This window comes from Gavialis gangeticus, unplaced genomic scaffold (assembly GCF_001723915.1).
Source record: "Gavialis gangeticus isolate Ggan-Ray unplaced genomic scaffold, GavGan_comp1, whole genome shotgun sequence".
NCBI classification, from domain to species: domain Eukaryota; kingdom Metazoa; phylum Chordata; order Crocodylia; family Gavialidae; genus Gavialis; species Gavialis gangeticus.
Genome location: NW_017729032.1, coordinates 22,244,765 through 22,257,054, shown reverse-complemented (window position 1 = coordinate 22,257,054; position 12,290 = coordinate 22,244,765). Strand labels below are relative to the sequence as shown.

Sequence of the window (12,290 nt, the reverse complement as noted above, 5' to 3'; positions counted from 1 at the left end):
CTCTCTCTCTCTCTCTCTCTCTCTCTCTCTCTCTCTCTCTCTCTCTCTCTCTCTCTCTTTCAAGTAGGGGCCCATAAGTTTGTTTGTCTAGGACCCCCACTAAAGTGTTAATTTGGCCCGGCCCTGCACATGAGAGGGCAGAAACTGGGGTATGCCTCTGCTGGGGAGAGGGATTAGAGCAATGCTTGGGGAGATGGTGGGGCTTAACTTGTGGCACAACTGCTAAAAGGGTTTGCCATAATTGCTTTCGGAAAACCAAATATAGAGGGGGAAAGCAAACAGTTCTGGATATGTTAGTCAGAAATGCATGTGTTCTGGACAACCCTTTAAAACGTTAAAGTATTATTAAGATGAAGGTTTTCCTTAGGAAAGTTTAACCTCCCCACTTGGTAGTGTGGTTTGTATCTATGAATGTTTTACTAGCAAATATATTAACTGAAAAATTCCATTTTTAAATTTTGTTTTAGGACACCCTTCCCACCCATACACTCACACTATCAGATGTCAGTAAAGTATTACTGGTGAGTACATAATTGATGAAGAGCTCTTTGAAACCAGGAGTTCATGGATTGGGAATACAGAAGGAGTATTTACCCTGCTAAATATATATGGTAGCACCAAGCAGCAAGGCAAAAACAGGGCTCCATTGTGCTAGGTACTGTGCAACTTTAGCTTAAGTGACAACCTTTCCTCAATGAGCTTACCATTTAAATAGACAAGGCAGGGACAGAGCAAGGGAAAGTCTATATCCCTGTTCAAGGTGAACAGAGCAGTAGTTTGGGCATATAATATTAGTCCTGTGCCAGCAAAATCCTAGTATAGACCTAGTTACCTGGCAAACTCTGCTTTTGTTGGTATGGCTTATTTCATGTAGAATCATAGAAATTAAGGACTGGAAAGGACCTTGAAAGATCATCAAGTCCAACTCCCCTGCTCTGGGCAGGAATACTGCTGAAATCAAATGATCCCAGCAAAGTGTCTGTCCAGTCTCCTCTTGAAGACTTCCAAGGCTAGGGACTGCCCCACCTCCTTGGGAAGTCTATTCCAGATTCTGGTCAGCTGGAGAAGGCTGGAATAAGCTATACTAGCAAAAGCATATTTTTTTTTACATAGGCTCCTTCTAATATATTTTTAAACGTACATCTTGTTCCTAAGGTTTGAATGTGCTCATCTTTTCATCTGTACATAAATCTGTTGTGAATGGACTTTTACTGTGATGTGTATTTGTGGAATTTAGTAAAGCTATCTTTCCTGAAACTGCCATTTGCTGACCTGCATGAAAGTTGACCACAGGCTTGATAAGTTCTAGATCATAATTTCAGGCAATCCCTTTGAATTTCACTTGCAGGGATATCCTGAGCTCAAAAAGAAGGTCCTTCTTTATACCAAAATGTATATTAAAAAAGAAGGGTGTGCAGGGGCTTCCATATGAAGAGAAATTAAATAGGCTAGGACTTTTCAGCTTGTAAAAGTGATAGACATTTACAAATTACTAAATGGTGCAGAGAAAATAAATAGAGATTTATTATTTACTCTGTCAACATACTAGAAGTAAGGGACATATGATGAAACTAATAGGTAATAGGTTTAAAACTAACAAAAGGAAGTTGTTTTTTTTTCACAGTGAGGAATTAACTTGTGGAAACCATTGCCACAAACTGTTGTGGAGGCTGATAGTTTAACCCAGTTAAAAGGGGATTGGACAAATTCATGGAGGAACAGGTCCAGCAGTAGATATTGAACAGGTATTGAATCAGAACTTCCTAAACCTCTGAATGCTGAAAACTGCAGCTGAAGAGGTGGAAAATTCTGGCCATGCTGTGTCCACTTTCCCCCTCGGCATCTAACAGGATGAGGCAGGATCCTGGGCTGAATGGCTCTATGGTCTGACCCAGTAAATGGCGTTTCCTATTTTACCTTTTTTTACCTGTTACAGTCTCTCACATCTGCCCCTCTTAAGTACTTTGAGACTTGGCCTACAGTTGCAAAGATTTATCAGCATATCATTTAAGTGTATGATTGTTTTCTAACCTGAATAGTTGGGCTAGGGTAGATGCCATTTTACCAGTATATGGTATTTTGTAATGGTAGAGCTAATTTGGTTTAGCTAAACCAGAGTGAACTTTACTGATATAAATATGTCACTAGTAGAAGGGGTTTGCCAGTATAAGAGTGACAGTTTAGCCAAAGCAGCAAAAGTATGCCCAAGGTTTTAATAAGTAAGTGTTCATGCTGAGCCAGATGACACTTTTTTTGCGTATCTAAATTCTCTTGCTTGAAGATAGTGGGCTCAGTGCTGTTCTCACTTACCTCAGCATAAATTAGAAATGACTCCATTTAAGTCAGTAGCATCACAATGGTGTGAAATCCATTTTATGTGAGAAAAGAATCTAGTCCATTTGGTGGGGTGATCATTATAGAGGACCATCCGGTTGTCCTCTGTCCTATATTGATACTAAACTGGACGCCTTTATGTCCTCAATTTTTCTCTTCAAGAAACTGTGTTGGGAGCGCAAGTTCATACGTACTTTCTGTCACAGTCACCGTCACCTAAATCATGTCTAATTGAGCCAGCCTGACATGCAAGGTATGCAGGACTGGGCTGAGGTTGCTGAAGTGCTAGGTGTTGACATTTCAGAGTCTGGGGTACTAGTACTAGTTAATATCTCTCTGTTAAAGCATTCAAAATTGAGCTGAGTGTTATAAAAGCACAGCTCAGGAGCTAGAGAGGAATTTTACAGTGGAATACATAAAGTGAAGCGGGAGCTGGGGAAAGAGTAATGAAGAGATGTATGCTGTCAAAAATCTGATTAGAACGAGGGAAAAGATTTTTTTTTACCATCATGTGATCTTGATAAACAAGTTCTTGTATTTTTCCCCTCCGAAAAGGATATTCAAAATGTGGGAAAATAGTATCTATTGTCAGCAAATACTTATCAATAACCTTTTAAAGTTGTTTGATATATTGTACTGTTTCCTGTTTGATCACTTCCAAGGAAGGCAGTTCTTTCCCAAAAAAGGAAGGGCAGTTGCCATTCGCTCACTAGTGCCACTTTAGTCTGGCTGCTTAGTAATATTAATTGTATATCATCACTCTACCTACCAAGGGACCTCACCTGTAGTTAAGTTCATTATCCATTTAATGTTGGATAACCCTAATATCAGTCACCCCAGCTCAGCAACACCTGAGCTTAAGAGTGCTTATTGTAGCAAACATAAGATCACAAGACTTGTCATGTAGCTCAGATGTGACTGTTAAGAGGGCAGGATAAGTACCTGTATAAAACAGGATGGGCCAGAGGTTGCAGGTGTTAGCCAACTTATTTCTGTTGTAAGCATTTTGGTCCAAAGCGTATACAGCCTCTTGCCACCATCTGACTGAAAGCATTTAAGGAAAGCAGAGATAGATCTACAGCCCTCCCACTTTTTCCTTTGTGCCTTCCCAGTGAAGTAGGGATTTGTGTAAGTTCCCCTGTGTACAGGGTATCTGCATACGGCACCATATGCTTGGTGCAGGGGGCTGGACCGAATAATCTTCTGAGGTCCCTTCCAGCCTAACAATTTATGAATCTATGAGAGTGACATAGATATTCTGTGCTATTCCTGGCTGCTCCTTTGGCATAAAGAGAGTCTCAAGAGTAGAAGTGGCTTGCATATGCTGCAGTGCAGTAACCCTGAACCCATAGTATGGCACCTCTGAATATATTAGGAGTCAGAACAGGGAAGGAAGTCATCCATATTTCTTCTCCTTGCCCACTCCAGTAGTATTGAGAAAAGCTCACCTGAGGATTGATCTAGTGTACAATTTCTAAGGATCTGAGTGTCTGTTTTCCATTTGTTATGACAGAGCTATATGCAGATGGTCTCCATTAAATGTTTTCTGATATTTCCTCCTTAAATACTCTGTTAGTGGAAGGTAACTAACATGGGCACTACATTAGTTGTCCAATAAATTGGATTTATAGATTATGAATGAAGGCAAGTAGTTCTTTAAAGTAATTGGTTACATTATAACTATGGACACAAATGCAGCTTCTTTAGGTCTTGATGTCCTTGCAAGCTAGTGTTTGGAGCAAAGAGCTGAGAACTGCAAGCTTTGACCTCAACTTGGTATATAACCTTGGTCATGTCACTTGGCCAACTCTTCTTGGACATGATGGTGACAGAAGCAGTTGACAGCCTCTGCTGATCACGATGGTTTCTTTGTACTCTTTCATCAGCCTGTCTGTATCAGCCTGTTGCTTTGGGTCTTGTATTTACCTTGTAAAGCCTATGCAGCAGCTAAATAGCTCCTGTTATTTTTCAAGGTTTCTAAATCAGCTCTGACATCTGCTTCCCCACCACTGTTTCTGTGGCCTTTGGGTATGATTGGGTACAAAATAGGCAGCATGGTTGCCTATTATGCACTTAAGCAATTTATGCATTCCACAGGTATGCAGATAAATCAGAGTTTATTACAACGTAGGCAGTAAACAAACTGGCACTGGCACTGTGCTATGCTTCTGAGTGAATTGTGTACTTGTCTGGTATTGATAAAGTAAAAAACACTACTACTTGGTTACATTTGAGATTAAATCAGATGTGGGTGCAAGTGTGTGATGGTGTTGATATTACTATTCCACTTCCTGTAAATAAAAGGATATATCATCAGGCTTTTAATTTTATAAAAACTTAATTTTGCTTTTTTTGATATCTTTTTTTTTAGGCCCTGAGGGAAACTAATAAATTGGCTGAAATGGAAGAACCTCCTTTGCTGCCAGGAGAAACCATTAAGGACATGGGTATGTAAAAATGATGGTGGTGGCTCCCCCACTCCCGCCTTCCACCCCCTCCAGAAAGAAAACCATTAGAATACCAAAAATATCTACCATGAGCAGAATGGCTGTGCTGTCATCCACTGGTAAGGCAGCAGATTTGCCCTGCAAACGGATGTCTAGACTTGTCTGATTCCTTTAACTCAGACTATAGGAAAGTATGCAAGCATGTGGCATTCATTGGTATTCGTTTCTTTTGGATACTTTCAAGCCAGCTTGCTAATGTGGTGAATTCCAAGGAAAATAATTCTATGTGAATCATAGAATCATAGAAGTAGGGTCGGAAGGGACCCTGTAGATCTTCAGGTCCGACCCCCTGCCTGGGCAGGAGAAAAACTGGACTCAAATGAGTCCAGCCAGGTAGGCATCAAGCCTCTTCTTAAAGACCCCCAGGGTAAGAGCCAGCACCACTTCCCTTGGAAGTTGGTTCCAGCTCCTAGCTGCCCTAACTGTGAAGTAGTTCTTGCGGATGTCTAATCTAAACCTACTCTCCAATAACTTGTGTCCATTATTCCTTGTTATGCCAGGGGGTGCTAGGGGAAACAGTGTCTCTCCCAAACCCTTCTGGTCCCCCCTAGTGAGTTTATAGACAGTCACTAGATCCCCCCTCAGCCTTCTCTTGTGAAGGCTGAACAGGTTTAGGTCCCACAGTCTTTCATTTTAGGGTCTGAGCTGTTGTCCCCAGATCATGCGGGTGGCCCTCCTTTGGGCCCTTTCAGTGTTGTCCACATCCCTCCTGAAATGGGGCGCACAGAACTGGATGCAGTACTTCAGCTGACCAGCGTCGCATAGAGGGGGAGGATTACCTCCTTGGCTCTACTTGAGATGCACCTGTGGATGCACGACATGCACGGTGAACGTGTGGCTTGATTTGTATCACAGTTCTTAAATATTAAGCTTTGGAGACTAAAACCTTTGATAACTGCTGTACCTTGGTCACCTTCTTCTGGGGTTTCCTTTTCTTAAAAATGACATTTAATTATTTTTTTAGAAGTGTATGTCATTGCTAAAAAAGCAGGACTAAGGCTTGATATTCTTCTCCAGGCCCTTCCCAAAACCCCCAAACAGTCAGTAATAGTCAGTGGCTAAAGACTGACATAGGATCTATCCTATGCCCCACACATTCTGTTTTTTTCCTTATATTTGGCTGCTGTTAAATATCTTCAGCTTGAAGGCATTTACCCGGAAATCCAAGGAAAACAGCTGAGTAGCCTAAAGGCAGTATTGTATTTTGGAAATCCTTGGTAGGCATTTAAATGTATTTGAGTTTCTGATATGTGAGTGTGTTTGTTTCTTTCCCCTGCTTGTAAAACCTCCTGCGGGAGGTGTAAATACTAAAAAGAAAACCCTACAATAAGCAATTTGGTATAGGGAATGATGTGTGTAATAGTGAGCAAGATTTCTAAAGAATTTTTAAGGTAACCTATATAGTTCTGTAGATTGAGATTAGCATTTGCTACTCAACCCTGTTTTTTCCAGCATCATTTGTAATGAACTCTATTGCTTTCATTCCTATTTGACAGAGCTGGACTTTTCCTTTAAGAGTAAATTTTACTTTGCTTTTGAAACATTTTCTCCTGTGACTCGTTTAGGTTAGCTGTACCAGTTCAGAAAATCTACTGAGATGCTTGTTTTCCCTCATTTGGTTTGACATATTTCCATCCTTTGTAAAGCATGTGTGCACCTACTGATGATAGTTGCTGTATTAGAATTCAATTTTTATTTTAATAAGACCTAGTGGGTAAAGAAGAATCTTTAAAATTTGCAATTTCAACAAAAGGATGGATATTTCAAAGAGCAGAAGCAGATTTAAATGATCAACCTTTTCTCTTCCCCAAGAAGATTAGGTGCAGGGCATGGGAAGTAATATTACCTCTTTATTTGGCACTTGTTGGCACTTAGCTAGAGTGTTTTGTGCAGTTTTGGGCTCCATATTTTAAAAGGGATATGGAGAAGTTAGGGAGTGTCCAGAGGTGTACAAGAAAAATGAGAGAGCTTGGCAGGCAGGTCGTACAAAGAAAAGTGTGCTTAAGAGTGGACATGATAGTAGTCTTCAAATATTTGAAGGGCTGCCAGAAAGAAGAGGGAAAACACCTTTTTCTCTTATTGCAGAGAGCAGAACACAGACCAATGACTTGAAGTTGCAGAAAAGTAGGTTTAGATTGAATATTAGGAAGAACTTCTTTATTGTTACAACAGCGAGGCGGTGGAATAGATTGCTCAGGGAAACTGGAATCTCCATCACTGGAGGTGTTTAGGAAGAGGTTGGACAAGGATTGGTCAGGGATAATCTTAGGACTGTCTATGACCTATGCTCTACTATGAGTATTTGCCATACTTCTGGACTTCGCCAGTTGCCATGTGGGGCTGGGGAGGAATTTTTTCTTCTTCTTGCTACTATGTGTGTTGGAGGGGCAGGGGGAGGTTATGGGGTTTTTTTTCCCTTTCTATCTGTATGCAGAAGCATGGGGGGTGGAGAGGGGGAGAAGATGGAAGGGACAGGACAAGGGGTTGGCTGCAGTCAAGGGTTGAGATTTTGACTGTTGCTTGCCAATGCACCTGACTTGAACCTGGACATTCCTGGCCAGAGGGTATTCCCCTCCACTCAGGATCAGACCGATCGCTTCATTTGGGGTCAGGAAGGAATTTTACCTTGTGGTCACATAGGTACAGACTGTGGAGGTTTTGCCTTCCTCTGTAGTGGGAGGGATGGCCCTCTTCCTTGGATCTCTCAAATGTATTTTAACAACCTTGTAGCAGCAGGATCTTGGCTGCCATAGTTCCCCTGATTTGAGGGTTATGTCTTATGGCTGCATCAGGGTTGACTCTAACAGGTTGGACAGTGGATTTAGTAGGATGGTTTGGATAGTGATGATCCTGCGTGTAACACAAGCTGGATCTAGCAGTCCTCAATCACTAGACAGCCAAGCCAGCCCTCTCATAGACTTCAGTGAGAGTCACATCCCTCAGGCCTCCAGCAACCTTTGCAAAATGGTTCCCTTAGGACTTCAGGGCTGAAATGTCTGAAGGGGATTATTCTCTGAGAACTGCTTGTATTTGGAAGCTGCAGTGAGACCTTTTCTAAAAACATTTCTTGTCTCAGATAGCAAGGGGGTCCTATCATTTCAGAGTGCTATAAACTGGTGCTATTGCACAGAACCAACAGCATGTTTTAGTGACACAAGTTGTGGCAGGGCTTGGCCAGAGGGGGGAAAGCCACTTGAATGTTGGCATTTGTTTAATTGACATAAAATAGAAAGGCTGCTAGGGGAAGTGTTTGGCTGTAGAGATCAACAGCACCTCTTGTCTACTGCAAGAATAAATGAGCAGGGTTGAAGCCCACTTAAGGGGACTGTTTTGAGTCTCAATTCTGCTCAATTCAAAAAACAAATTCTTTATGGCAGGATAACTTGATGCCTGATGTTAAAGTTTAAACTCACCGGCAGTTGAATGCTAAACAAATTCTCAGCTGGTGTAAGCTCTCGAGGCTCCACTGGCTTCAGTCAGAGCCTCTGGCATTCCCTGCACAGACTCTGCTGCCAGAGTGGAAACTATACTCTTAGGAGATGCTCCCTGCTGCAGGGACTGCAAGAGATGGCAGAAGCCATGGAAGGGTCCCATATGCTTTCTGTCCACTGCCAGATGTCAGCAGTTATACTACATCTGCCAGAAATGAGAGTTCTGCCTGTCACCATGGAGGAGTTGGGTGCAGACATGTAAGTTTTGCTACCAGAACTGGAGTTCCACTGCTGAAGTTTTGTAGAATAGACGAGGCATTAAGCCTGGATTCTAGAAGTGTGACTCCACAAAGGCAGACCCCTGCATCTGCATGGAGCCAAAGGAACCAAATGAAGAGGATCTAAGTATAGTAATGGAAGCCAGAGGGAAAGTGGCTCCTTGCCTTCATAACGGAACATCAATTGGCATCACAAAGCTGACCACCTTCTCAGTATTAGTTTATATTTGGATGTCTGAGTAAGAGTCTTCTTAAATCATGACATCCAGGACAGATACAGAGCCAAGCTCTGGTAGGCAGAGACGAGAAGCACTGGAGGAAGCTCCTGACCAAGGATCTAAGCATGTGCGGAGAGTGTGCTCATCTTGTTAATCAGTTAGCGGGGAAGACTTTCTTGCTACAAAGTAGTCAAAGCTGTTCAGGACGCTGGGGATTCCTGCGCTCCTCCTTATCAGCCTTGCCAATGTTCCCTCACTAATGAAGTAATTAGCGAGGGTTAGTGCTATCCTGTAACCTCCCGTGGTGAAATAAAAACTTGCACTGTAGGAGTATATTACCTGGGTGGTATGTGGTGTTTCTTGTCTCAAAATAACACCGAAGATCTCTTTCTTTTTTCAGTCTAAGTCGTGGCAGGCGAGTTCAGCGAGAGACTGAGCTAGACCCACTGTGCACACACACCCGCAAATGGCAAAATCCGCGAATAGGGCACTGCGTTCATGAACAGTGCCCCGGGGGGTGGGAGGGGCCCAGCGGCAGCAAGTGTGGAGCTCCCTAGGAGCTCTGGTAAGTGTTTAAAATGTATTTAAAATGTGGGTTCGGCATTCACGAATATTGGAAACTGTGAATGCTGAACCCGCGATTACCAAGGGTTTCCTGTATTAAGATACTTGGAAGACAATTTTACCTGTTTGTGAGTGATCGCCTATCATCATCATATTCTGGTTTCTTTGCTTGTCAAGAAGGGAACTGGCTCTCTTGTGCTTGCACAATATTCAGCACCCTGTGGGTGTCACCATAGTTAATGTATTTTATAATAATGGATATTTTACAAACCAAATATATAACAAAGATGTAACTTCTGCTTTCTGTCCTCCTATTTATAGGTCAGTTTCATGTAGCTGTAAGCCTGACAATACATTTTATCTATTTTGACATGTATCCCAACCCAAAGATCCTTCTCTTGACTGATAATACCATTTTTTATTTATTTATTTTTTTTGCTAGTAGTAAAGTAAATGTGTCCAAAATCCTCTGGAAATTGCTGATTGAACCAAAAGGCTTCTATTAGTATTGTATCTACAGTGTGACTAATGCTAAAATTTAAAGGCTTTTTTCTGAGTAACCCTTGCTTCTTTTCTTGGGCAAGTATCAGCAATAAAGTGCTATTGAAAGAAATTTGGTTTATGTAGATATGCACACCACAACCTAGATAGCATCCGAGCTCTTCCTTTAGAGGAGAAATTAAATTCACGCTAATAACTTTGGAGAGCACTGTGTAACTCTTGATCAAGCTGGTGAGCACTTTTTCCTGCCAGCAGTTCCACTGATTTCCATACGATTACTCATATGCAAAAATGTCACAAAACAGAGTCCTCTGACAGCAGTGCTACTGCTATTTTGTTCCGTGTAGATTATTTATAAAACTTACAAAAGTGGCTTATCTCATTCTTTCTATTTTTTTAAGCCAAAGATGTAACTTACATCTGCCCTTTCACTGGAGCTATAAGAGGAACCCTGACAGTTACAAATTACCGGCTGTATTTCAAAAGCATGGAAAGGGTGAGATTTATAAGCATTCACTTTCCTTTTTCCATCGTATGTATAACCATGTCCAGTGCTGTTCCCTAAGCCCTTCATTAGGAATGTGCATAAGCAGTTGATTATATGTCTTAATGTTTGTTGTGTTTTTTATTTTCTCCCTTTTTGACTAACAAATTTCACCTGCCTTTAGGACCCTCCATTTGTCCTGGATGCTTCTTTAGGTGTGATCAACCGAGTAGAGAAAATTGGAGGTGCTTCCAGCCGTGGGGAGAATTCTTATGGACTGGAGATAGTATGCAAGGTAGAGTGTATGTGCGGGGGAGGGGTGGGGATGAGTCTTTTAAAGAATGATGTTCCTATAAAATGAAATGAAAACTACCTAGTTGTAAATCACATAATCTACCTGCGTGACTTACCACACAAGGATTTTTAAAAATCAGTTTCATGCGTTGAACAACAGCACCACTAGAGCTGAGAACCACAAGCTTCAGGTTTTTTCTCATCTCAAAGTGGTTTCTTACTGTCCCTCCACATGTGAGTGGAGTCTGACCTGCTTCCTATGAATTCTTCTTGAGAAGAGGCGCTGTAATTACAGCACGTTGGAGCAGGCATGATTAATCAAGTCTGCCGGAGTGTGGTAATTGCAGCGCTTCAGCGGACTCCAGTGTCACTTGTATCAGCATCCCCGTGCTGAAAAATGGTGGCGGAGGCTTGTTCGATGAGCTTTAATTAAAGTACCCCCACTGCCCTTTTTCAGCACGGAGATGCTGATACATGTGACGCTCCAGGTGCTTCATTAGAACAACTCTTTGAACCACTCTAATTAAAGTGCCCCCCGACACTCCCAGAGCAAGTGCCCAATGTCCTCTGAAATGTCCTTTGGCTGAGAAGCAGGACCCAAATTTAATTTTATGTTATATTTTCTTTTGCTGTTACTCTCCTTATTATCTTTTAAATTTGAATCCCCACGCCTGAAAGAGGAGCATTCCTGTTCATGAGCTTTATAGTTTGGCCATTATTTTGCATCAATGATTGCAAGCTTTTAGATGTTTTACTACAAATATTTTATTTTTGGGTAGGTATTTCTGCCCTTCTGGGCTAAATGATGCTATACGTGCTCAACTTGTTTCTGAATCCTGATTTTTGTAGGAAGACAAACAATGCAAACTTTACAGAGGTAGCTCTTCCACAGAAACTGATCAGAGTATATAAAGTAGACTACAGGTTGTTCAGTTTGTTTTCCTGGGATGTCAGAGTTGTCATATACATTCAAGATGCATCTGAGGTGATCACAGTGATAATGAGGTTTTGTTCAACTTTTCCAGGATATTCGAAACCTACGGTTTGCTCATAAACCGGAGGGACGAACTAGACGATCCATATTTGAGAACCTAATGAAATATGCCTTTCCGGTATCCAATAATTTGGTAGGCTATTTTTTCCTTATTTTACTGGAAAATGCAAAATGTTTGTATAGCTTCATGTGAAAATATTCATATAGTTCACTATTTTAGTTGTGTGATTTGAAGGTTGCATGTGTGAGGAGGACACATGCTCACTTTAAACAATTCCAGTGGATAAAATACTGGTAGCAATTAATTCTTCTGGCAGGAATCTGGGGTGTGTTGAATTGAATGAGGAAATCCAATATAATTGAGAGGTGTAGCTTGCAACAATAGGAAGCAATACAGCTGAAATGCCAATGAGGAAAAAAGCCAAAGATGTGAATAAAGAGCTTGGCATGACAAAGTCACCAACTAGTAAGTAGTAATGAGTGTCTTGTATTAAATTCAGTCATAAACAAGGGTCCTGGTTTTCTCTGATTAAATAAATAAATCCCCATTTTTTGGATATAAAAAAGTAACCCCAAATGCACATTTTTCCACGATTAAAATGAAATACTGTGTGTGTGTGTGTGTGTGTGTGTGTGTGTGTGTGTGTGTGTGTGTGTGTGTGTGTGTGTGTGTGTGTGTGTGTGT

The 12,290-nt window shown here is 41.4% G+C and overlaps 1 protein-coding gene across 7 annotated transcripts in view; it reads left to right on the top strand.

Annotated features, from left to right (window-relative positions):
• The window catches only part of MTMR2 (myotubularin related protein 2), a 93,403-nt gene that overhangs the window by 56,307 nt on the left and 24,806 nt on the right, over positions 1-12,290 (top strand). For 3 of the 7 annotated variants that reach the window (XM_019524450.1, XM_019524451.1, XM_019524452.1), the window contains exons 4-8: positions 468-521; positions 4,706-4,781; positions 10,235-10,338; positions 10,502-10,612; positions 11,637-11,738. In XM_019524450.1, coding sequence (XP_019379995.1) covers positions 468-521; positions 4,706-4,781; positions 10,235-10,338; positions 10,502-10,612; positions 11,637-11,738 — 447 coding nt within the window. The remainder of the gene's footprint in view (positions 1-467; positions 522-4,705; positions 4,782-10,234; positions 10,339-10,501; positions 10,613-11,636; positions 11,739-12,290) is intronic. The other 4 variants (XM_019524449.1, XM_019524446.1, XM_019524453.1 and 1 more) reach the window with 2 other exon arrangements.